Below are 25,105 nucleotides of genomic sequence, written 5' to 3'. Positions count from 1 at the left end.
TTAATTGGGTATTTATTAGCTTTGAAATCAGGCATTACAGTATAGGTTATATATCATCTTCCTTTCCCCTACTCTGCAAATGCAAAAAAAAAAAAACTTATCCAGGAGACTGTTTTTAAAGGTTCTTTTTCATTTTGATTAGTACCTTGCCTTTTTTCAATTAAGTAGAATAATGTGGAATATAATTTGAAGCCTTTAGTTTAGCTTGTGATTCAGTGGAAATGTCTTCATTTGGGGGTGCTATAATTAAAGCAGATTACTGTAATTAAAGTAGATAATTTGGAAAGATCTCAAAAATCAAAGGCCAATATTGTGGTGCATTTATACCAAGATGTATAACCTTTTCAAACCTTTCTATAAAAGGAGGTTATAATCTCTGGAACAAAGTAGGTTAGAAAAAGATGAGATGAAGACGTGATAGAATCTTCATAAGATCAGGTGGACAGTATTTCTGAATATCAAGATGATGCTGAACAGTATTTTGGACAGTCATCACTGAATATATATGCAGATAGCTGCCACACTTTTAGCATGATTTTTGTATTGCTATTAGATTTGCTTTCAGGATGTGGTGATAAATCAGAGATTTATGCTGCAAGTTCTTATTCTTTCTTATACAACTGATCTTCAGAATGCCATACAGTAGTGTTTGTATTTGATGTTGTTTACAGTGGAGACATGCTTTACTTGCAGAAGTAAGTTTGTCCTCAGAGAAAGAAGAAAAATGATTGGATCCTTTTTGGAAGAAGCAAAAGTATAACAATTATTTTAGCATATTTCTGTTGATGTCAAAAATATTGATATGATATGCTTTGAGCAGTTTTGTTTCAAAAACAGTAGGATCCAGCTAATGAAACTCTGGTGAAAGAAATAATAAAAGTTGTAATACTTAAAAAATGAACAGGAGAAACAAAGGCAGCTTTGTTGAAAACAGATGAAAACATGAGACTGAAGCAGCTTGGAAGAACTGAGGAATGAAGAGACCTTGGGGCATAGTTAAAAAAGAAATAGGAAAATGACACTTTTTAAATGCAATTGTGTGAATAAAAGCTATGAAAGAACGAAACTGTATATAAAAGTGAATATAAAAATGGGAGGAATATGAAACTTATGCTGAGTTCTCCTAGCTGTTACGTTATAAATGATGAGAATGTGAAAAGTTAATACATTTGTTATACTGCAATATAAATTGAATGACATTTTTATGTGCAATCTGAACAAATTCGTATTAAAGTGATTTTGTACAAGGAAATAATGTGAACTTGAAAAAAGAATTGTGCTGGAAACTTAAAAAAGAAATGTTACAAAGGAAGACAAAACATAATATTTTGCAAAGATTTTTATCTGTCTTTTTAGATTCCAGTTCCTAATAACATTGGAAAATTGATTATGATGTTAGTCCTGATGAAAACATCTTTGCAAGTAGCATATATGAGACTTTAAAGTTTTATAATTAAACCTATCCAGAAAGTGATTTGAAGAACTAAATCATCTGGAAATGGTTTTAAATAAGCTAAAGCACAGACTCATACCCTGGCATCAAATCATCACTACACTATGTCAAATATTAGACCATCTAAAACATTTTTTTGTCTTGATTGCCTTCCTGAGTGCAATATGGGAAGGTGCCTTTCAGCTCTCCAGAGGCAAGGTGTTCAGTAGCCAGGAGGCACAGCACAAAAAGACGTGTTCTCTGTCTGCCCACCTCCTCCTCCTCCTCCCGTTCTCACTGTGTGATGGAGAATTCTCAGAATGCCTCTCTGGTCTGACCACACTGGACGGCTTAGTTCTCCCTGAAATAGGCAGACCTGGAGATTCTTACAGTGTGGAAAGTTTATCCTGTGAGTCAACAATATGTATGACAGTTTTATTTAAAACTAACGATCAGAGCAAAACGATCCCACTTACTTAAAAAGTGAACTCATTAAAAAACTGTAACAAATGGTCCTATTAAAAGGTTGTAAATTGATGTTCTGCTACTTTTTTCCAGTTCTAAGGAATTCCTGAAGGCCTTTCAAAAATTTAAAATTCCCTTGACTCTGCAAAGCTTTTGTATATGCATATTGTAAAGAAAGGTGATTCTCACTTTTATATGTAGATTGTATTATGCTAAACTTAAAAGTAATCATTATATCTCTCTCTGTTATACAGTCCATAAAATACGATTTTCTTGTTCTAGGTTTGAAAGAGATCAAAAATGCATTTGATGTGTTTAGCATCTGTTCAGAAGAAAAAAATGAATACTTGGACAGTAGAAAAAAGGAGGAATCAGCACATGATTCTAGATCTACTGATGAATTTAGATTAAAAGATAAGCAGGTATATAGCAGGACCACCAGAGATGAGACTGATACTTGGGCATATATTGCAGCAGAGGGTGACCACGATGTAACTGAGGACAGTTTTGGTAAGTTGAAAATGTGTCATTTCAGATGGCTCTCTATTGAGATCAAGGAATAGGTAAGGGGTTCAGCATAATGGCCTTGAGGTGACCTTTGAAGAATCCTTTCCTATTTAATTCTCAGAAGCTCAGTCTTGTGCTTTTTCTTTTAGTACTTGCTGTCTTTATCCACTATTCACTGCATTATTTGTCACTTGTAAGTCAAATGTCCCCCAGAACCAGGCAAAAATCCTCTGTGGACATTTCTGTATATTTTGGATAGACACCCATTTCTGAGAGTGTTAGACTAAGGTTGGGAGGAGATTTGTGTTATTGGTCAGACAGTTACAGCTCTTCGTGCTTTAGCAAAAAATACAGAAAGATTTCTATTTTTTTAGTCGTGATGCTTAAGAAATTAAAGTTGAACAAACTATTGTCATTTTTATGGGGAAGATGGAACCTTGAAAAGTCAGGTGTATACAGTGTATGTTAGAAAACAAGTGGCAACTTGGCAGTCCCTAAACTTAACAATTATTATTGTGCAGCTTGGAGTTTCTTTTTAGTTCCATCTGCGTGAGAAAGATTCAGTATATAAACTAGTACAGCATTACTAGGAGCTGCCACTTCACACACTACCATAGATGGCCAAGGAAGATAATCTATCTACATTATAGGAAAAATTAATTCCACAGCTGCTTTTTTGAAGCTTTGAGATAAGGAGAATGTGTTCTGAGATATGTTTCAAATACTATCAGTGATCAGACACGACAGATTTATTTATTTATTTATTTATATTTCAAATTTCTATCACCACCCATCTCTCCCAAAAAGGGGACTCTTCTTTAATTTGTCTTCAGACAATCTTGGCCTCTGATGTGCTGGGTCAGTGCTTCAAAAGCTAAACTTTGTTTAATGTGATTTCTCTGCAGATATATATTTAATAGTTTCCCTCTTGAATCACATTGCAATTTTGCAGTGAAGGTCTCTGGAGGCTGCAGCTAAAGTTTTGGAAAGGACTTGTATAGCTCTCAGGCCTAAAAGTTGTACACTTCTGCTGTAATGCACGGGAGCAGTATAAAATGGACACGTTTTTCTCATTTTATGTGAATGGCCACTTCTTTAAAAGGTAGAAAATTTAGTTTAGTTTAGATGAGATCTTCCATGGTTTCAACATTGGCAGATTATAAATTTTCTGTAAAACAAGAAACTGAATCAAACGAGTTCATTAGGGATTCGACTTCCAGAGGAATAAATGGGGGACCGAAGATGGCCCCATGAAAATCGGAGCTGACAGCCACAGTGGAACGAAGAGCGGGCGAGTAAACCAGCTTTTCAAAACCTCTCTAGACAAGGAGAGGACGCATCACCCACAAGTGCTCCAGACAGCTGCTCCTCACAAGGAGACAATATAGCAGCCTCCGGTGGGATTGTAGCTCTGAGAGACAAGGGAACAGCCATCTTGCTCAAACCGTGGTTGGCGCCTTTGAAAGGACACTGGGTTCGCATACTTCCTTTTCTAAGCACTTTTGAAAATTGCTTGTTAACTTCTTTTCAGCTATTAGAAATGTTTGGATCGACAAGTTGGACACCACCGAGTGAGTTTCCTTTATTTGTAAGCTGCCCGGTCACTTTTATAGCGAGATGGGTGGTGTATAAATTTAATAAATCATTGTCTTCATCATCATCATTCTTAGTGAAATAAAGTTTTAATTACAAGTTTAGGAACTTAAAAAAATTTTTTTGAATAAACAGAAAAAGGGTGACTTTTTAACTTTGATTTTAGAAAGTTACAAATGGACTCAGAGTCCAGATAAATTTGAAATAAAATTTTGGAATTAATTATAAAGAATCCTTCCCATGGGAAAATGCTTTTGTTTTGAATTTTTAAAAAAACTTAGATAAGATTTAAAAAATTGGATGCTAGAGGGAGCTAAAGATTACAATTAAAGGAAAAGAACAGATAAACTCAACAATTACAGAATGAAGCAAAATATTCTAAAATTGGACATATTGAAAGATATTTTTAAAAAATGTACTCAGAAGCTAATAATAGTGCCAACAGAGACATCTGCCTCTATGGAGAGACTGTGTCTCAAAGATGTTATGGAAGAGGAACAAGTTTTACCTGACAAGATCAAGACTGAATTGAAAGTGGATTTACAAATGACAGGCTACAAGAATGACATGGAAAAAGATGTTACATTGGACATGTAAAAGAAGCCACCTGATGTTTTAACAATTAAAAGGGATATACAAACAATAAACGAAGAGAGTGACCCGGATGATTTTCCTATTTTGGATTTACAAAAGAGGCTTGTTAAAGTTTTGAAGAATCTTGTGAGAAGGGACACAAAGAAAAAATGAAAAGACATAAAGTTCTATGACATTATTTGAATGGACTAAAGATTAAGATTGTTAGAAGTAAAAGGAAGAAATATAAAGTTGGTTTATTTGATCAAGGTTAAAATAGATGTGTTGTTATTTCTGGTAGCCCTTAATGGACTTTTGCTGACACCAGGACTGAAATGACACTGCTTTATGGATTTGTTGATAGATAAGAGATGGAATATGGGAAGAAGAGATTATTTGCTGTATTTTAAGAGGAGGTGATAAGTTAATAAAATTGATTATACTTGTGATGAAGGTGGGAAGTCACTTCTTTATATATTTCTTTACTATATTCTTTTTATCTTTTCTATTACTCTGTTTTTTCTTCTGTTTTCTTTTCTGCACCTTCTATTCTTTATATTGTTTTATCTTTCTTTTAGTTTCTATTAGTTTTTACTATTGTAATTATAATCTTTAATAAAATTACTAATAAAAAGGGGATTGATCAGTAGACAGCAACTATTAGTGCACTGAAGTTCTTACTGAATCATGTAACTTGGTTAAAGATGAATACAATTTTATGAGGTTGTGGAGGAAGGCACTAAGTATCTCACTCCCAGGTCAATAGTGTTAAAAATGTTCTGATCAGTAAAGACGGTATTAATAAATACGTCCATTAGGAAATACAGCATACATTGCTTTATCACTAATGTTTGATTCCAGGATGCTTGAGCCATATTTATTCCACAGAATATTTAAATGCTGTGAATTTTCTAATTGACTTTTCAGAGATAATAAGCAGGATGTGAATTCAAACTGTTTCATGTATAAAACATTTCATTTTGAGTTCAAAACAGTTGTTTTGAGTGTGAGACAGCTGGCTTATGGTCTGTTTCAATCATTTGGGATGTATTTCAAACTTCAGAAGTTTTCAGAGCGATTGAAATAGCTGCTCTGCACTCAATATTCAAATTCAAAGTGGTTCTTCACACCAGTGGGAAGGAAGGATGCACGTCTGCAGAGATTATTGATTTGATGATGGGAAGAGTAACTTACTTTTCTTCTAAAAATCCAAACACGATAGATACAAAGCAACAGACTGTGAGTTTGGGCATGGACATGCAGTTAGAATGGCTATCACTAGAGGACTTTCAGAAACATCTTGATGGAGAAGACAAAGAGCACTTGACAAATGATGTGATATCATCTGGTGAGTAACATGCAGAGACTGAACAACTTCGTATCTCTATTTTTTAAATATACTGATTCCTGTTGAATGTCTTCTTTTGTAGCTCAGCTGCGAGATGCTGTTAAAAATGGGAACTATACTATGGTAAAAATGGCACTTAATTCAAATGAAGAATATAATCTCGAACAGGAGGTATGTTTTAATAGACTACTTTATTTCTTTTTTATAATCATACGATCGGAATTCAATCTTCTGAAATAGAAATATTTTTGAAGATACTGGATCATAGATTATGTGTTGCATAATGTTAAGATTTTAATCTCTACAGCATAAATCTCTTTGTGTTTACATTGCATAGAGTGGACTTTACTTCAGTATGACTAATAGTTTATTAATTTAACAAACTTGTATATCAGTTGTATTAATACAAATTTTTGCTTATATAAAAAAGTGCTCTAATTCATCAGCCAATGTATTTTTATTTAAAAATACATTTTAGTATATCAAAAAACCTGGTATGTCAAAAAAAATGGTGAATATCATCCAAGAAAAGTTTTTCCGCTTCACTCTTAACACAGCACAAAATACCTCTTCTGAATTCAGGAACAGGAGTTGTAGTTATTTTTCTACTTAGGTAATGCCTGTGAGTATCCTATAACCAGCCATTTGATTCCTTTAACAACAGAATACTGTAGCTAGATGGAGGGGGGGGCGGGTTTGGATTCAGCACAATTCACTTGCTGTTACCTTGTCAAAACCAAGTGGTAGAACTGTTCCTCAATAATCGAAGTTACTTCTGAGGAAGATATTTTTATTGATAACCAACCATTATAAATCACTGTTACAGGATTCTAGTGGAATGACTCTGGTGATGCTGGCCGCTGCAGGAGGTCATGATGACATCCTTCGCCTTCTTATTCGGAAAGGAGCTAAAGTTAATTGTAGACAAAAAAATGGAACAACTGCATTGATTCACGCAGCTGAAAAGGTGGGTCTGTTTCCTGCCAGCCTTTTTGTATTTCTTCTTTCCTCTAAAATTAAGGTAGTTGAACCCAGCTTTTGGGGAAGAATTTTTAATGGAAATATGATTAGCTGCTTAGATTATTGGATCAACTCTATTGTTGATTGCTTCTTCCTCTCTTTATTTTTCTACTGCTTTTCCATGATAAGCCAAGCTCATGGGTGTTCTCAAGAACGTCATATTGTTTCAAGACATAATAAAGTTTAAAGAGCCATGCAACTATGAAGCACATCTCGTATCTAGAGAGTGAGAGAGAGATTAAAACAGGATACGGGTACTTCATACTAAGGCCTAATTATATCTATAGCCAGAAATTCTTGAAGTGAAGGTAGCACAAATCTGCAATGAAGGAAGTGACTGTAATTTGTATGTGTGGCATATTCTGTTGTAGTATTCTTGTATTGTTGCTTAGTGGCACATTCCATGACAGTCTTAAGAACATGTTGTATACTGTGGGCAATATTTACCTTTTCTTAAATTTGACCACATCATGTGATTTGTCAAGAAAGTAGTACCTTGTACTAAATCATGCCATTAATCCATATCACTCAGTAATAGTTCATACTCACTAGCAGCAGCTCCCTGTCAGTTTCAGACTAGATTCTTTACCAGTCCAAGTAGGCTTGAGTAAAAAGCTTGAGATTAAATCTGGGATCTTCTACATGCAGTGTCAGAGACTCATTAAGCTGCAGTCTTCTCTTCATCTTGAAAATATTAATGAGCATTGCATAGAAAACAGTAGTGGATTTAGCTGTAAGAATAGGGAGATACAGATTTACTTGGTCATTTGAGGGCAAGATTTACTTTAGCATAATTGATCAGTAATTTTTCAACTAACAGAGTACAATTTTAACTACATGCTGCACAAATGCATGCTTATTCCTGGAATTGCAGGTTTTAATATTTGCACATTTAGTTTTTTAAGGAATGTCTGATAGCAGCTATTCATATGTAGTAGTTACGGTGATAAGCAGCCTCAATAGCATTGCTGCAAAGAAAGGGGTGCTCCTCTTACTCAAAAGGAAAGGAATTGCTGGCCACTTTGAGTTCCATTTTGAAAGGAAATGCAACTATACATCTAACAGTGGTTTCCTTCTACTATATAATGCCACTTAATCTAGCTTGCAACCTAAACTATGTTCTTTAAATAACATACATGAGAGTTCTTCACACCAGAGTTTAGTATAACAAATGAAACAATATTCTGCAGCAAACTTGCTCTACTTGCACTTTTATTTCTCTTTCTTCCCCATGCGCAAAGAAATAGAAAGGAAAATTGGAAGCCTTGTATTATGCTGTTTATATATAAATCACCAATAATAGTATGTCTGCTTCAACCTTTTTATGGATCTTTAATTCATTACCTATGTTCTGCTTAGGTTCAAAATATTCATATGTGAATCATTTTGATTTTGTAGAATAATCTAACTACTGTAGCCCTCCTTTTGGAAGCTGGCGCACATGTGAATGTACAGCAAAAGAATGGGGAAACAGCATTAATGAAGGTATTTGCTGTTAACATGACATATGAGTAAACTTGAAGAACAATGGTAAATCTGGTTATATTTTCTTCTAGACAGATTATCATTATTGTCTGTAAAAATTCTTTTAGATTAATTATGAATCAAGTAAGATTCACGCCGAAATGCTAATTCATAAGTATTAGAAATGTTCATATTTGGGACTAAAACAAATGTGATGAGCTATAATAAATGTTATGAAAACATTGTATCTTGCAGATAACTCAACATTTATTGCTAGATTATGGACTTGCATGTTGCGTTGCATTAAGTTATGTTTGTTCCACCAAGCTCAGACTGGAGAGAATTGATCCTGTGTGATCTTACCGTATGGGCAGATGAATATGGGAGAGGGCAGTCCCTCAGATAACCTGCTTTGGGAATGCATAGGGCCTTAAAGGAGACAACCAGCACATTGCAGCACACCCAGAAGCCAACTGGCAACCAGTGCAGCTCCCAGAGCGGTGGGCTTACCCAGGTGTATCAGGATGTACCCATTTCTGCCCAGGCTACCACATTTTGTATGCTGTAGCTGCTGGATGCTTTCCAAGGCCAACACTACGTAGAACCCATTTGCAGTAATCTAAACAATCCAGTGCTAGTAGCATCTGTCCCAAAATATTTAACTGTCTTTTCATAATATCTCTTGGCAAACTCACATGTAGGCTTGTAAGAGAGGAAATTACGATATTGTCCGCCTTATGATTGAAAGTGGAGCTGATTGCAACATTTCATCAAAGCATCAGAGCAATGCTCTTCATTTTGCCAAGCAGTGTAATAATTTATCAGTGTCCGAACTCCTCAGGAGTCACTTGGCTACGTAAGTCCTTGCTTTGGAGGTGGTTCAATTTCTTTAGTGAACTGGGAAATGTTGATGTCAGTTTTTTTACTGGAAGAATTATATGTCTTAAACTCCTTTTAATATACTAATGCTTGATTAGATGACCCCTTGCATGCTTATTTCACTGACTGTTAATGTTTAGGAGGAGGTTGCCTTTATTAACACTTTGTGAGGGATTGTTAGGCCTCCGACATGAATTCTTAGGATTCTTCAAGTTTGAAGGATTTTTAATGTTGCTTTACACAAGCCAAATCTTGGATTACATTCCAAATCTGGAAAATCCTATTCTTTATATTTGTTTTCAATATTTTTTTTCCTGTGAATGTACATATTTGCATGACTTCTTGAAACTATTTTTAATAATCACTGTTAGGAAGTTTTATTCTGGCTTTACTCTTTTATATGAAGTACTTTTTTCTCATAAAGCCTATTGCTTAATTTTTAAAATCTTGATTCAATTATTATATTGACAGTCTGCCATATTTTCAGTGAGTCTTGGTACTGTAGTTTACAAAATTAAAACACAATTACGCCAACTAAACCATCCAGAGTACAATATAAAATACCACACTGACAATATCTAAAATAAATAAATAAATAAAAATCCATCCATCCATTCCTTTTGGAGTTCAGCTTTTGATAGGGTTAAATCCAGAGTCCCAGTGGGCAGATTAAAGTAGCACTCTGCTTAATCATGACATGATTAAGACATAAGCAGCTGCTGGAAGACAAGGAGGATGAATAGACTTTTACATGAAAAGAGGAAGATAATGAACACGGGAAAAAAGAACTTTGCTTATCTGTATAGAGAACATGCTACTGCGCAGAATGGATTTTTTTAAAAAATGAATTAGTGGAGCTGTTTGAGTGAGGGACTTTTATTGAAGTTATTCTTAGATTCATTGTCCTTTCTGCATATTTGCTTTTTTGTATTTATATCTAATTTTATTTCTATAAGAGGTAAAATGAAAGAAGAGGACTTAGCTTATAAAATGTCTAAATTTCGTCCCCTTGAGCAGATCTCTTTTGTAACATAGGAACAAAATTAGAACAAGGCCTTTGAGGGCAGGGGTTTTAGAGTTTTGGGAAATAGATATAATTCAGGTCTAAATACTGAATTCAGAAGTGATTTGGGTTTACAGTATTGGCTCTTAGTAGCAGTCTTGAGGGTGGGAGGGTGGGTTGCTGCAGAAATTTGTTTCTGGCCTTCTATATTCCTTCTGTTTAATTACATTTTAGCATGCTGTGTGAACAGAAGGTCATCAACTAGCAAAATATTACTGGATATTATTCACTGAGAATAAAGTATGACACCTTTTCTAGTATAAAAATTACCAGTTTTATTGTAATAGACGTTAATTTTGCTTGTTTTTAGGCTCACCCGAGTGGCAGAAGAGACAATCAGGGAGTATTTTGAAGCCCGTCTTAGTTTGATGGAACCAATATTTGATATTGCATGTCATCTACTTTGTGAGGGACCAGATTATTCTTCAGAATTCACCTATAAGGCTCCACAGAATGTGCCTGAAGGTTGTATTTGAAGACACATTTAATCAAGCAGTGAAATGAAAATTTAAGGGTGTGATGTCTATACCTTACGGGCATCAACCTGGAATATTTAAATAAATAAATGAATAAATAAATGTTTGAAACTAAAATAATCTACTAATGGTAGTAGATTATTTAACAGACAGTATTTTTTTAAAGGGCATATTGAGATTGGAAGGTTGTGCTTCTTGGATGTTCTTTTTTTCTTTGAGAGAGACAATATACTATATTTAACAGTGGTGTTAAGCTTACCTGAATTTTCCAAGTGTACAGAAATTGGGTTATGAGAGAAAAAGCAGGTAAGAAAAATTCTTGGAATCAAAATCCTAAAAATTGGATTTACCAAAATTAAAATGGGTGGTTTTATTTAACAAAACATTGTATTAAAATTTTATATTAATGATTTCCTTATTTAATAATCCTATATACAGAATGTAAAAAGAAATTAGCATTTAAAATTCCCAATCAGTTCATGCCTTTTTAAGCATTTGCTTTCCAGGTTATCTTTCTGAATCAGGCATTTGTTTTGAAAGAAAAGAAGGGATCTGATTTGCATAATTAGATGGTTTAAGAACATTGAACTGCAGTCTGTAGAGCTTCTTTTTAATATTCAAGGTATATTTCAAGCTGCCATCTGTTTGTATATTAGAAACTTGTTTATAATTTGTTAATCATTTTTTCATAGAGAGATGGCAGTTCTTTGTTTTTGCTATGCTCTCTAAACATTTGAGTGTTGATTGTTTTTCCACAGGATCTGGGATTCTTTTATTCATTTTCCATGCAAACTTTTTGGGGAATGATGTTGTTGCTCGACTTTGTGGACCATGCAGTGTGCAAGCTGTGGTTTTGAATGACAAATTCCAGCTGCCGGTGTTCTTGGTAATTTTTTCATCTCTTTGGTTACTTATATAATCTTCAGTTTAAAATGAAGTTTGATCCTCTTTCAAAAGGATCAATTGTTAACTCTTTTAAACTGAAGCTTATGTTATAGAGAATACCTTCACATTTTTGGAAACTTGAAAAATCTGTGGTTGTGCTTGTACTTTGCATACAAACTTTCTCAAATTCCATCCCTGATTTCTCCTGCTTCTTGTGAAAGATTTGCCTGTCTACTGCTTGCATATAGATCTATAAACATTTTAAATATGGTTTATTAACATGTATCTTTTATTATGGGCTCCCACTAATTGCCCATCCGTATTTCTTAAGCAATGCAGTGGCATCATATGTTCTCAATTTACTCATTGGCTTAATCTTTGAAGAATCTCAGATAGGCCAAATGTTCTTTAGCTCTAAGTATATTCCATATTCTCCATGAGCAAGAAGGCAACAGTTTAAATTAAATCTTTAGTCTATAGCTTTGAACTTTGTCATTCCAAAGAGAATGTGCCGAGATACAATAATGCTGCTATTTATATAATACTTCTTGCTTTGCATAGGACCTGTTACAAAATGTTTAGAACATTTTCAGAATGGAATATGGAAGATCATCAAAGTTAAACAATTGCACATCTTATTCTTCGTCAAAATGTATAGTTGAATTTACATTTTTGACTAATATTATTGTTCAGGGCAAAAAGTATAGTCAGTAGCTCCCTTTCTCCCCACCCAGCAAATATCAAACAAGCATAATTATATACACATGCACATCACATAGATTCAGTCTTTTTATATATGGCAATTATTGTTGTCTTGTCCTAGCATTCCTTGCTATTTTGTTGCACATAACAGGCAGTGGTCTGATTAAGTTTGTTAAATAAGCCCTACAGTTCATCTTAAGGCTATAAGCTGTAGCTCTGCTTTTCAACATCATGCTTTATCATTGCTCTCCCTCTCTTCCCATTTTGTTTAATAGTCACCTAGTAATGGTTTTTGACATACATGAAAGTTTGCACACTCCTTAGTTGGCTAGAACAGACCTATTACCCTTATCTTTTAGCTGACTAGCATAACTATCTATTTTTCTATGAGAAAAAGATGGGATTTCATATGCAGCACCAAGTAAATGTTTTACAAATCAAAGCAAATATCTGTAGCTCAGGGTTGAACTGTGGAGCCCTTGGTGCTCTCTGAGCCTTGTTGTTTTCTTGCAGACGTTTCATTGCCAGGCTAGGCAACATCTTCAGTGTGAATAGGGAGTGGGCCTTGCTCTCTGTTTATATACAGTGGCTTGCCCTGCTTGTGTTGGTGAGGGTGGTGTTCTCTCTCTGGGAGTTCCTTGATTGGGCTGTTGTTTGCTGCTTGCTTGGTTGACTGAGTTAATAGTTCCTTGATTAGGGTGTATTGTGCTGTTTGATGGTTCATCTGGTGTTAATCCTAGTGTTGATTTTTGCATATCTGGGTGTTGACTGCTGGCGATTAACACCAGATGAACCATCAAACAGCACAATACACCCTAATCAAGGAACTATTAACTCAGTCAACCAAGCAAGCAGCAAACAACAGCCCAATCAAGGAACTCCCAGAGAGAGAACACCACCCTCACCAACACAAGCAGGGCAAGCCACTGTATATAAACAGAGAGCAAGGCCCACTCCCTATTCACACTGAAGATGTTGCCTAGCCTGGCAATGAAACGTCTGCAAGAAAACAACAAGGCTCAGAGAGCACCAAGGACTCCAAAGTAAATGTTTCCTTACTATTTAAAAGAAATTTTCTAGAATAATTCCATCCATCCCTATCATCTATTTATAATCTCTCTCTCTCTCGATTCTATCATCAAACTTTTGGGCTACCTTTAATAGCTAGTGTGGTAGTAGATGGCAGTTTTATTTAGCTCTGTATAGTTAAATAGATTGTAAAACACTTGCGTGAGGGATAGACAGGATGCACTTTAGAGCAGGGATGGGCAACCTGCAGCCCTTGGGCAAATTTTACAATGCCTTTGGCCCAATTTGAAAACCTCTATGCAAGAGAGTTCAGCTGTCTGTCCCTTCCCTGCAGCTTGGGAGACAGAGAGGAGGAAGAAGGTATCTGAAGGAGGTGGAGAGAGCAAATGGATATCCCCATCCACATTCACTTTTGGCTCTGGCCCCACTCATGGCTTGCTTCAGTCCCCCCTATGACATGGCCTACAACAGGGGAACAAAGGATTGCCCACTCCTGCTTTAGAGGGTTTGCAAGTGATCTGTTGTTGGAAGATAAGCAAGAGCTCTTTTTAAAAGAATGTTCTGCCTTCAGGCAGTCCTTGGAGGAGCTGCTGCTAGCTTCCTGTTCTTTGGCTCCATGTATAGAGTAGAGAGGTACCCTTTGCCTTCATCTCATCCTTTCCCCTCCCTCCCAGACCCACAGAGCCTGCCATCCTGCCCAGACAGAGCAGCTTACCCAGCGGATCTTACAGGTGAGTGGCTAGGCTAACGCCTGTTACGGCACTCATGCCAGTCCTGTCCAGCCACATGCCCTCCCTGCCTTGGGCTTATTTTGTCTGGGAATTACACATACATCTCCTTACTGGCCCTCTACAAGTCTCTGCCCATACCAACTTTTGGACACCTCCATCAGCGTTAAGGTGGTTTCCAGTGAACAAAATCCTAAGATCCAATGAGGCTTGTTGGACTATATCAATAGTTCTTATAGTCCAGTGTTTTAAAAACAACCTGTTTAAGTTGGAGGTTACTGTATTTTTCTTTTCTTGCTGTGTGTTTTAACCTTTAGAGCTGCCTCCTGGAAGTTGCACATGCTTTTCATCGTGCCAGAGCTTTCATAGTTGGCATTAGGTCTTTTGCCGTGCAATTCAGTAATAGCCTTAACTGGTGAACAAGGGTTAATGTAAAGCTTTTTTCCCCTCACGTTTACAATTTCTCTGGCTTACGAGGGACGTTATGATGTTACATCTGTGAGATAGATTCAGTTGTTTTTTCCTCTTTTATTTTAGGACAGTCACTTTATTTATTCCTTCAGTCCTATTCAAGGCCTTAACAAGCTCTTCATACGTTTAGCGGAAGTCCCTACTGCAAAGGTAAGAACCGCAAATGCAGGGCATTATTGGAATGAATATATAGAGGTTCCCAAAAGGCACTTTTCAGTCTACTAAAGTGTTATGAAATGCCTAGTGTAATCTATATTCTGACACTTTAAAAAGCAATAGTAAAGACATACAAACTCTTCTATTTGATGAAACATTGCTTTTCTAAAAGTTGTCTTTTCACACTTTAAAAAATGTGTAGACATACCTGTAAAATATACTGAATGTATGAGACACTCTACTTTGTGAGAGACCACTACACCAGGTGTTCTTGTTTAGAACCTGCTATGCTGTCCGCATGTTTTTCATACATTGAGATGGAAGGATTGTCAGTGACACTCTGTTCCTTACAGGTTAAGCTGCTGATAGCTGCCTACAGAGTGCAATTGCAGTGACTTCATGAATGATCCAGTTATTTTATTGGAATCCTTTGCTCGTTTGAGTCTGATCAAGAAGTTTGGAATTCCTGGTGCATTCAGTGTTCTGTTCAATCTCACTTTATTTTGTTTGAATGCTATTTACATGTGAATCTTCCTGTAAGTAGCAGGTATGCTGCTTTAATAAATTGTGTGAGATTTTTTATTTTGTAGATACAGCTGTATTTGTGTCAATGACTGTAATTCAATTTTTACATTGTAAGGCTCAGTCCAGCATTTCCACAGTGTGGAATGATACAAACAGTTTTTAAGAGCAAATATCTTGGTTTTGTATAAATGCTCACATTTTGTCCTGACTTTGTTTATATTTAAGCTTTTTTTTAAAGCAATCAGATCTAAATTTCTATTGCTGTTACAAAAAATAGTCATTTCTACTTAATAAAAAACTTCTGTGACTAATTTATCTCAGCAGAAGTTTAATATAAGAGAAACTTAGGAAGAGTGAGTTAGAAAGTATGAACAAAATTCATACCTAGAGATATAACTGTAATGGTAGAGTTTTGATGCATGAGGTACAGGAGAAAATAGTTTTAGATACATCTGGGCTATTTTTTTACAGCGGACATATTTATAGATACATGATGAACTTCATCCATATAATGCTCCCTAAATGATTAAACTATTGCCGTGATCAGACGACAGTAATCTGTATTAGTTCTGAGATAAAAATGTAAGACGTGCATAAATCCTAATTTGTGTGTAAAATTAAACTTTGTTAGTTAAACTTCAGTTTATGTCTTCTGCTATTTAGTTTTAGTGTCAGGTCATCAAAATAACTAATAGAAAGCTTAATGGTAAATTAAATACTGGTATATTTAACCTTAAACTACTAGACAGTGTAAATTTTAATAGCCTGTTAAGGCCAGCATTGGGCACGTCAGCTTCCCTTAACAAGACAAAACATAAAGGAAAGATTCCACAAAGATTCCTTCTATTTAGACATACACACCCTCGTGGCAGTATTCCCAAAGAAATATCACTGGATGTATCTGTAGGGTAATGCTTTGTTTTAATTTTATGCTATGCAATGCTGATTCTACAGCTACCATTCCTTTCTTAGTTGCTGATGACTGGAAGTAAAACAAAAAAAGTCAGATTTCAGAGTGTCCCTCAAAGCACCATGAATTTATAATACAGTATAAAATGCACATGTTCTGTAATAGTTGTACTTCATTATAGTACAGTTGAAAATTTTATGAGTCATTTTCTGTAGAAATCTAGGACGGCTTTTTAAAAGCTGGTTATGTTTCTTAAGATATCCCACAGAAATAATTTGTTTATGCTGACTCCACTCAGCCATCACTACCTTTGAAGGGAAGTCCTAGAATGAAAATTTGATACCTTGAAGCAGATGGGACTGCCCCAACATTCCACATTACAACAACAAACTGTATGATGATTCCTTTTCTTCAAACTTCTGGTCTCCACCACAGATCAGACACACAGATTTGCGGGTATCACCACATATATACAGAATGTTTTTCTAGCTCTGGAAATGCAAGGAAATGTAATTGATAGCCGCAAGAGGGCGAATGGCGAGCACCCCTATTCAAAGCCTTACTCTGTGCACTCTGGAATATGGGACTGTTATCGTTTTTTTCTCAGTGGTGGACAATCAAAAGTCTGCCAATAACATAAGAGAGTTTCTCCATGTAAATTTACCAGTTGGGACATTGCCACTTGTTTCTTGAACTAACGCTTTATTTTTAAAATCAAACAGTGGTAATTTAAGAGTATTTGTAGCCTGCACCAATTTGCAAGAAAAAAAGACCAAAAAAACAACAACCCCACAATAGCAAAATAGAGCAAAAAACCCCAACCAATACAAGCAAGCGTTCCTATGGTATGGGCCATTCAGTTAACTAGGGACGCAAATGGAAATAGTATAGACTTTACCTGCTTGCAAAATGCGAGGAGGGTTGGGGTTGCACCTATCTCTGGGGAGTCTTTTGTGAGGGAGGAAACTATCAGAGTGAAGGCCTGTCAAGTGCACATGCATCTGCTGGGAAGTGGTGGGGTGCAGAGAATGGATTCTCAGCAGGCCTTTGCTAGATGTTCAGGCTACACAGGCAAATTCAATTCTAGCAAGGCACTGGCTGATTTATCCAGTACTGCATTGTATAGAGCTGTAAAACAATGTACAGCACTTTAACTAGGGCCCAAAAGCCTCTTGGTAACCAACACAGTGGCTTCAAAACTGGTGCTTTATACTGGCAGAGTGTTCTCACTAGCAGTCTCGCTGTCTGTTATCAGCCTCAGTTTCCACATTGCCTGCAAAGGCAGCCCTGTGTACACTGCATGTGTGTAATTCAGGTAGGTGGCAATCCAGGCACAAGTTACTATCAAGGTATCCCCACCTGGATGGGATCTTAACTGGGTGAAGCTCCTGCCCCCAGCCATGATGTCCACTTGCTGCTTAAGCAGCAGCCAACATCCCAGAGGACTTCATGTCACAAAGCACTTGGGGGAAGAGCAATGCCATCTAGAATACCAGGCCACTGTAACTGGATTGTCGTATTGTTTACTGACGAATAGCAACTCCGCCTCCATAGTGTTTGAGCTTGCTTGACCTTATCCAAAACCTCACAGCCCCAAAAACAACAGTTCAAGATTACCACAGATTACTTTTCCCAGTGTTTTCATGTTTAGAAACATAGATGAGAGCATCAAGTTCTATAGTGTCCCAAATTGGAGTATCCATGGACACGAGATCTCCTCCCTGTGTCCACTAGTGAACTAAGGTGGGAGTGGAACCGGTATAAATCACTGCCCTAACCTTTGCTGGTGGTCCAGAAGGAATCTATGCTGGATGGTACTGGACGCTACTATGAGTGTCATTCCCCCATGCCCTCCTCCACAGGTCCTGATGAAGATCATCCACAAGAGTAACTAGTGCTGTTTCAGTCCCACAGCTGGGCCTAACTGGAAACAGTTGAAATAATCAGTTTTCTAGAGGATCCTCCATAATTGGTTCTCTAAAAAGGAAAGTTGGAGACTGGTTGAAAGTTAACAAACAGCTGGATCAAAGGAAGACTTCAAAAGAAGGCACACTTACTCTTTCAAAATAAACAGCATTTCCTCTTCCCTCTGAAGTCTTAATTCCTGTATCCATCAAATCACACTCCACCCAGTCACCCAAAGGAACCAGGAAAAGCATAGATCAAGTCCACAGATGGGACTGCTTGAAGTACAAGCACTATCCACTTCTTTGGATTCTGCAAATGAATTTTACATTATTGTTACTGTTATAGTGGCTTCAGTTGCTTTTGTACATCACTTACAGTAGCCTTGACTGAGATAGTTTATAAATGACCGTAATAAACAAATGCACAATCAGCAGCATTTAGAAACCAGCAGTCTCCTCAGTTTTCCCCTCTCTGTTCAGTCCTTCAGTTAACTCCCTCATGTTAGCCAATATTAGGAGATGTAAGAATGAAGGTCTCGGAATAACCTATCAGCCAGAGCTATGTAGAACTGTCATGAGGGAAATTGGTCCTCTCCCTGCCCAGCAAACCTAATTCAACAGAACAAGTGGGTAAAGCTAACTTCAAAAATGGTAATTTCCACAACTGTAGGAAAGGATGAGAGCATGTCATGAAATCCAGTGCGGAGGTGCAGGGTTAGCTTGGTTATATAAATCTCACATGATTATTTTTAAGAACGTCATTGACTTTTATTACATAGAAGTATCTGGAAGGATTTGTCCTTACAGGATGGAGGGGGCAGGACCCAAGCATGGATGACCTTGAAGGGAAAGAGACAGATTAACCAAAAACTGACTGGTATTTCCTGACTTGAGTGTGAAGAAGGTCCTCTCATTGGCATAATAAAACACAGGAGACCCCAGAATGTTTGTACTATTTGGTTGCTGATGCCTGGAGAAACAGAAAGGAAGTCCAACTTTGGAAATGCAGAAAGGCAAGCAGCACTGGGATGTTCAAGGCCAATGGACCCTCTTACTTGGCCTTATTTGATGCTGTGTATGTAACTGGCGGTCAAATATTAATTAGGCATGACATCTTATAGTACTGTAGTGGGATAAGATGGGGTGTCACCAAGTACCATTCTTCTACTATATAATCTATACACTCTGAAGGCTTTGGATTTCTGGCTGGGAGTCCAGTGAACCCTGTTTCTGCTCACCCAAAGAAACTCTGTTGTGTATCTCCAAACAATTTAATTATTTTTAAGGGTGGGAACTTTTCCCACAACACCAGGAATACTCCAAGACAATAACTTCTGAAATCACTGCAACAGAATCCCCAGATCCCTACAGGTTATCTATAGGAAAACAATCTACACAGAAAGACAGACTTCACAGGGAGCAATATTAAATATATATAGTCATACGAACAAGACATACACCTCATGTAAAGTTTAAAAAAAAAAGTGGACATCAATATTATGTCTTCACTGAAACAGTAAATGAAGGTGATGTAATTGAACCAAAAAAAACCCCTATGAAAAATTGACTTTTCAATCATTTATTCAACAAGAAATTAACAGATATCCTTATTCTGTGGAAAAAGTAAGTACACTCTTGGCGTTTCTTATAATTGTCCATCAGTCTCTGACATCAACTAGGGGGAATTTTTCCCCATTCCACCATGCAGAATTTTTTCAGCTGTGCAATGTTTGAGGGGTTTCTTGCATGCACAGCCCTCAAATCACCCCATAACATCTTGATGGGATTTAGATCTGGGCTTTCACTTGGCCATTCTAGAACCCTCCATTTCTTTTTTTCAGTTATTCCTTGGTGCATTTACTGGAATGTTTAGAGTCATTGTCATATTGCAAGTCCACTTTTGGTTGAGCTTCAGTCTTCTGACAGATGGTCTCACGTTATCCTCAAGCTCTCTCTGGTGCAATGAAGAATTCATAGCAGATGCTGGGATGGTGAGCTGCCCAGGCCCTGATGCAGTAAAGCAGCCCCAAAGCATACCATTTCTACCACCATGCTTTACAGTTGGTATCAGGCTCTGGTGAAATGCTCTTTGTTTTTTTGCTAAACATGTCTTCTGGTACTGTGGCCAAGTAACTCTATCTTTGCCTCTTCTGTTCAGAGCATATTGTTCCAGAAGTCCTGGTCTTTGCTTAAGTGTTCATGAGTAAACTTTTTTATTGTCTCTTGAGCAGTGTGTACATGAGAACACATTGCTTATCTGGGTGACAATAAAAAAAAAGCCAAGAAGGAAACAAAAAGACCAGAACACATCCCCTCCAGCAGCCAACACCCAGATAAACAGGGATTAACAACAGACAAACAAGCAGCAAACAATACTCTAATCAAGGAACTACCAAGGAGAAAACCACGTCCCCACCAACGCTGGCAGGGCAAGGTACTGCATATAAACAGGGAGCAAACCCCACACTCACCAGAACTGATGATGTTACCTAATCGGGTAATGAAAGGTCTGCAAGCAAACCATCAAAGTCAGAGAGCACCAAGGACTCCACAGTTCAACCCTGGGCTACGTATATTCTCTTCTATTAGAAGTATTAGAAGTACTAGCAAAAACCTATTCCTTTAAGGCTTGCTGGATGCTGTGATATTGGTAGCCAGGTATTCACACGCAGTAACTGTGGCTAAGAACGGGAAAAGCAATTACATTCTTCCAAGGCTACTCCTATAATGGGATTTGTAAAATGGGAATTGTAACATAGGAATCCCTATCCCAATGCTAATACACAGGAAAAATGAAAATGAAGGAGCAAGCATAAACCACACTTTGGAATTATTTAATGACTAAAAGCTTACACAGTTTTCACAAGTACTTAATTCAAGCATTGTTGTTCTTATGCAGATATAGCTTTCTTCAGTTTCACAGGAGCATTATACTTAACCATGTAGCTTGGTGCTCTTAAGTTTCAGGGCAGATTCTTCAGGCAAAAGGTGAATGAAGTTTTGAAGCTTTACTCCAACCTTTAAAACCAAATAGTCCAAATAAAATAGAAGTATGAATAACCTCTAATATTACGTACATTTTGTTCTGATAAACGTGTAGTTTGATTTAGTATTTGAAGTACACTAGTTTGAGAAAAGTTTTTTGTGTGCAGTGCCTGGACATTTGTTTAGCCCCACATTAATAGAGTTATAACTTTCAGAAGCATGAAGGGATAGGTAATAAACCTCCCACGTGGAAGCCATAATTTGAACCTCTAATTTAGGGCTAGTTTCTCTCATGTAGTTAGAAACAATACACCAAAATGTGGTACTATCCATTTTGGAGGCCTGAATCAGTTTTTCCCAGAGAGCTTCCTGTGCATCTCTTTTATATTCCGTTTTTTGCTCCTGAAGAGATTTCAGGAATTGCAGACAGTCTTCACTTATGTAATTTAAAACGTCCAATTAGGGAGTGCTTAGCTTTTACACGTTCCTCATCAAACCAGGGTTGGGATATTCTTTTACTTATTCCCTATTTAGTTTTACTGGCTAGTACATCTTTGAATATATAACAATTAGGCTGCTATAAATTATAGATTCTTTTCAGGGACATTTCATTAACTAAGGAAATATATAAACTACGGATATTACCAGATTTATACAAGCTATATTGTTCTGCCTATCTCCTCTGCCCATTTTACACAAATATAATTTACCATCCGATGAGAGTTCTGGGTAGTAACATTTTTTGTATTTGTGTATCTTCCTTTTAAAGCTAGACACAGGTTTAGAGGAAAGTGATCACTGCATGGGGACATCCCCACATTAAAATAAGAGACCATATTTGTCTCCCCATGGGAGACTATGAAATAATCAATTATACTTGCTCCACAGGGACCCCAATAAATGAAATATCCAGAAGCATTGCTGGAGCAAGTTTAATTGATGCATTAATTTATTTAAGCATGAAGGTAAGCTTTACCTGAAAAGGATACTCTGTGGCCAACCATAGTAAAGCATCTTGTCTCGTTCTGTACACTCCGCCCTGCTTCTAAGACCCAAAATTTCAAGTTATGAGATTAGCAAGGAAAATACTAAAAGAGGCAGAGGAAGAATGTTGTATAAGTAACTCACAGCCAATGGGAGAGAGAGAAAAAATATGCAGGGGCTAAATGCAGTAAAACTAGCATCTAGGATTTCATCAGAACAGGTTTTCCTCCACAGTGTTTATTTCTTCCTTAACCTGGGTTGGCCACAATTCCCACCATCCCTATTCAGCATGGCTGTTTTCAGCAAATTCTCATTAAATGCCAAATACATGCTTCTCCTTTTAAACATGGTTACATGGAAAACCACTCTAATGAAAAAAATATATATGGCTAGCATTTTTGTCATAGAAATTGCATTTCAAACTCAACAGATCCTGTTCCTTTGAAATTTTAAAATGGTGTCCTTGTCTTATTCTTGGTAGCTTTAAGTTACTTACTGTTCTTAGAGGATTCTTCCTTTTTGTCAAGATGACTCCAACAGCATAGCTTGCTTAACTCTGTTTAGTGCAACTGTCCTGAAAAACATCCAGCATGTAGTTATTACATTTCAACCATGATAACCTTCAGAAATTTGATGGGATTGGGTCTTGCGGGGGTTTGATTTGGGGGGGGGAGGGCGGCAGCAATTCCATTCCTTTTTATCTGGCTTAGTCCTGGTGGTGGTGTTGAAGGATTACTGTCTACTGTTGGACACCAAAATTAGTATTACATTAAGAATTTTATCTTCTCCCTCATGTTGTTCAACATTGACATGAAATTGCTGAGGAATTTATCTGGAACTTTCTAGGAAATGCCATCAGTACACTGATATTCTAAAACTACTGCCCCACGCTATCTAACACCAAGGAAACGACTGAATGTTCCCAGACTGATAATTGGTTGGTATGAGGGAGAACAAGCTGAAATAAAATCCAAGCCAAATGGAGGTGATATTATTAAACAGGAAACTGGACAGACTTGAAATTTAGCCTTCTTTGGAGAAGGTTTTACTCCTTTGAAGAAACATATTGACAAGGTAACAAGGACAAGTAACAATGTAATGGGCCACAAATTATACTATACAGTATTGTTTACTAGTGTTGGATGTAGAATTATAAAAATATGCATAAAGTGCAATAGTAACAATAAAAAACAGGCCCCAAACAGCCAATATATATAAATAAATACGAAGACAAGGATAATCAAGCAAGCCTACTAGCTAACATCCAAACCTGACTAAACGCGTTTTGGCTTATAAGCCTTCATCAGTAGTCACAAATATAGCATTATAATAATGCTGGAAAAAACAAAGAAAAAAGGTATAATTAATCATATATCACAACCAATTAAAATAATACACATAAACCTAACAAAAATAAAAATAGCACTTACTTGAATAGTATAATTGGTGCCTTTTTCATTGTTTTTTATTGTTGCTATTGCATTTTATGTATATTTTAATAATTCTACATCCAACACTAGTAAACAATACTGTATAGTACAATTTGTGGCCATTACATTGTTACTTGACCTTGTTGTTATCTTGTTTTTTTCAGGTTAAGTGGTTCCCTTCTTTTTTGTTCCTTGAAACATACTGACAACCCAAGTATGTTCTTACATTTTCAGAATTGTCAATAAATTTAAAAACTAAAAATTCAAAAAAATCTTGCCCAAAGCTCTTCCTTCCAGGTATATCTGCAGGATATGGTTAAAAAGTCAAGATGGCAGCCACGATGGTGTGACTGAAGCTGTTTCTCATGTGTCACATGTGCAATGCACATAAAAAGCAGGCAGAGCTCACCATTAGTGGCCATTTTGACTTTTTTGACCATGCCCTGGGACACCTCTGCTGTCTTCAAATCAATTTCCGAATGGACCCCCAATATATTATGGGTATATTCTATCATTTAACTGTTCACCCTTGCCCCTGAGGGGTAGATAGCAGCTTCTTACAGCACAATTCAACAAAGAATTGTGCTTTATAAGAAAAACTACTGTTTCTAGGCATGAACTGAGCCTTGAGAAATTTTAATATACCTTTATCCAAGAGATGTGGGGAAAAGGCAAAAGAGGTACCTGAAATACTAGAAAGAATTCATCCTTCCCAGCTGATTTTGCATCTTCAGCCACACTTCAGAATCTTAACAGCTTCCTAGAAATAGATATTTAATTATAACTGGTTAAATAAAGAAGTATTCTCAACGTTTCCTTTCATACGTTGACTGAGCATCCTTCACTATATCTTCAGTCACTTTTCAAAGTTCATCTGAGCACCATCTGCTGCAAATGAAATTAATCCTGGGGGTGTGTGTGTACAGACTTATATAAGACTGGAAACCCATTTCATATCCCAAATAAAACTGTAATTTTTCTCTTTTTAAATGCTCAGGACTTCCAACAGTGCAAATCAGCTTGTCATTTCCTTACAATGTGGAAATGCTCTGCAAACTCACCAACTCATTAATCTCTGCCTCCCCCAACACCTCTCCCCTGTACATCTGAAAAGCTAACAAGGCTTTCCTCAAGCATATTTGGAAAAACTGATATACCTCACATGTTCTGCTCAAAAAATAGGATTAAAAAAGTAGGATTGTATAATAATATTCAAAAATAGGATTATATAAAACAAGATAGATAAAGAAGTGGCATTTTATATTACAAAATCTCTCTTTTTCTCATAATAAGTGGATAGGAAAAGGATATAGTTAAAGTATTCCATTTTATTTTGGCTTGGTATACCGATCTTAGAAGCTGAGTGGGAGTGACCAGGGCTGTAGGGCGTACTGGAATGTCTAAAGCAACACACTTATGTAATGCTGCCAAGAAAACTGTATGGTTGCAGTTGTCAAGACCTGAGCTCAACTCAAGGGCATCTTAATTTTTTTATGCTGAACTGAAAAAGGAAAATTATATATCTGTTGCAAAATCCAACAGAGTTAAAAGCTGTGTGTACTCTGTTCAAAGC

General features: G+C 36.6%; 2 protein-coding genes across 8 annotated transcripts in view; one reads left to right on the top strand and one right to left on the bottom strand.

Annotated features, from left to right (window-relative positions):
* Window positions 1-19,579, top strand: part of MPHOSPH8 (M-phase phosphoprotein 8) — a 30,613-nt gene extending 11,034 nt beyond the window's left edge. Inside the window, exons 5-15 of one of the 4 annotated variants that reach the window (XM_063305795.1) lie at window positions 2,180-2,407; window positions 5,793-5,918; window positions 6,001-6,089; window positions 6,745-6,885; window positions 8,337-8,423; window positions 9,104-9,258; window positions 10,655-10,809; window positions 11,579-11,706; window positions 14,111-14,167; window positions 14,702-14,785; window positions 18,913-19,579. In XM_063305795.1, coding sequence (XP_063161865.1) covers window positions 2,180-2,407; window positions 5,793-5,918; window positions 6,001-6,089; window positions 6,745-6,885; window positions 8,337-8,423; window positions 9,104-9,258; window positions 10,655-10,809; window positions 11,579-11,706; window positions 14,111-14,167; window positions 14,702-14,785; window positions 18,913-18,996 — 1,334 coding nt within the window. In that variant the 3' untranslated portion in view covers window positions 18,997-19,579. Of the gene's footprint in view, window positions 1-2,179; window positions 2,408-5,792; window positions 5,919-6,000; window positions 6,090-6,744; window positions 6,886-8,336; window positions 8,424-9,103; window positions 9,259-10,654; window positions 10,810-11,578; window positions 11,707-14,110; window positions 14,168-14,701; window positions 14,786-15,144; window positions 15,958-18,912 lie in introns of those variants that run through there. The other 3 variants (XM_063305796.1, XM_063305798.1, XM_063305799.1) reach the window with 3 other exon arrangements.
* A 254-nt stretch (window positions 19,580-19,833) lies between these two features.
* PSPC1 (paraspeckle component 1) overlaps window positions 19,834-25,105 on the bottom strand; it is a 67,251-nt gene continuing 61,979 nt past the window's right edge. For 2 of the 4 annotated variants that reach the window (XR_010068104.1, XR_010068101.1), the window contains 3 exons: window positions 24,217-24,292; window positions 22,599-22,676; window positions 19,834-21,151 (listed from right to left, as the gene is read on the bottom strand). The gene's annotated coding sequence lies outside the window, so the exon portion shown is untranslated. Of the gene's footprint in view, window positions 21,152-22,094; window positions 22,207-22,598; window positions 22,677-24,216; window positions 24,293-25,105 lie in introns of all 4 variants that reach the window. The other 2 variants (XR_010068103.1, XR_010068102.1) reach the window with 2 other exon arrangements.

This window comes from Candoia aspera, chromosome 5 (genome assembly GCF_035149785.1).
Source record: "Candoia aspera isolate rCanAsp1 chromosome 5, rCanAsp1.hap2, whole genome shotgun sequence".
NCBI lineage: Eukaryota > Metazoa > Chordata > Lepidosauria > Squamata > Boidae > Candoia > Candoia aspera.
The sequence above is the reverse complement of the archived record's forward strand: the minus strand, read 5'-3'. Positions and strand labels throughout refer to the sequence as shown.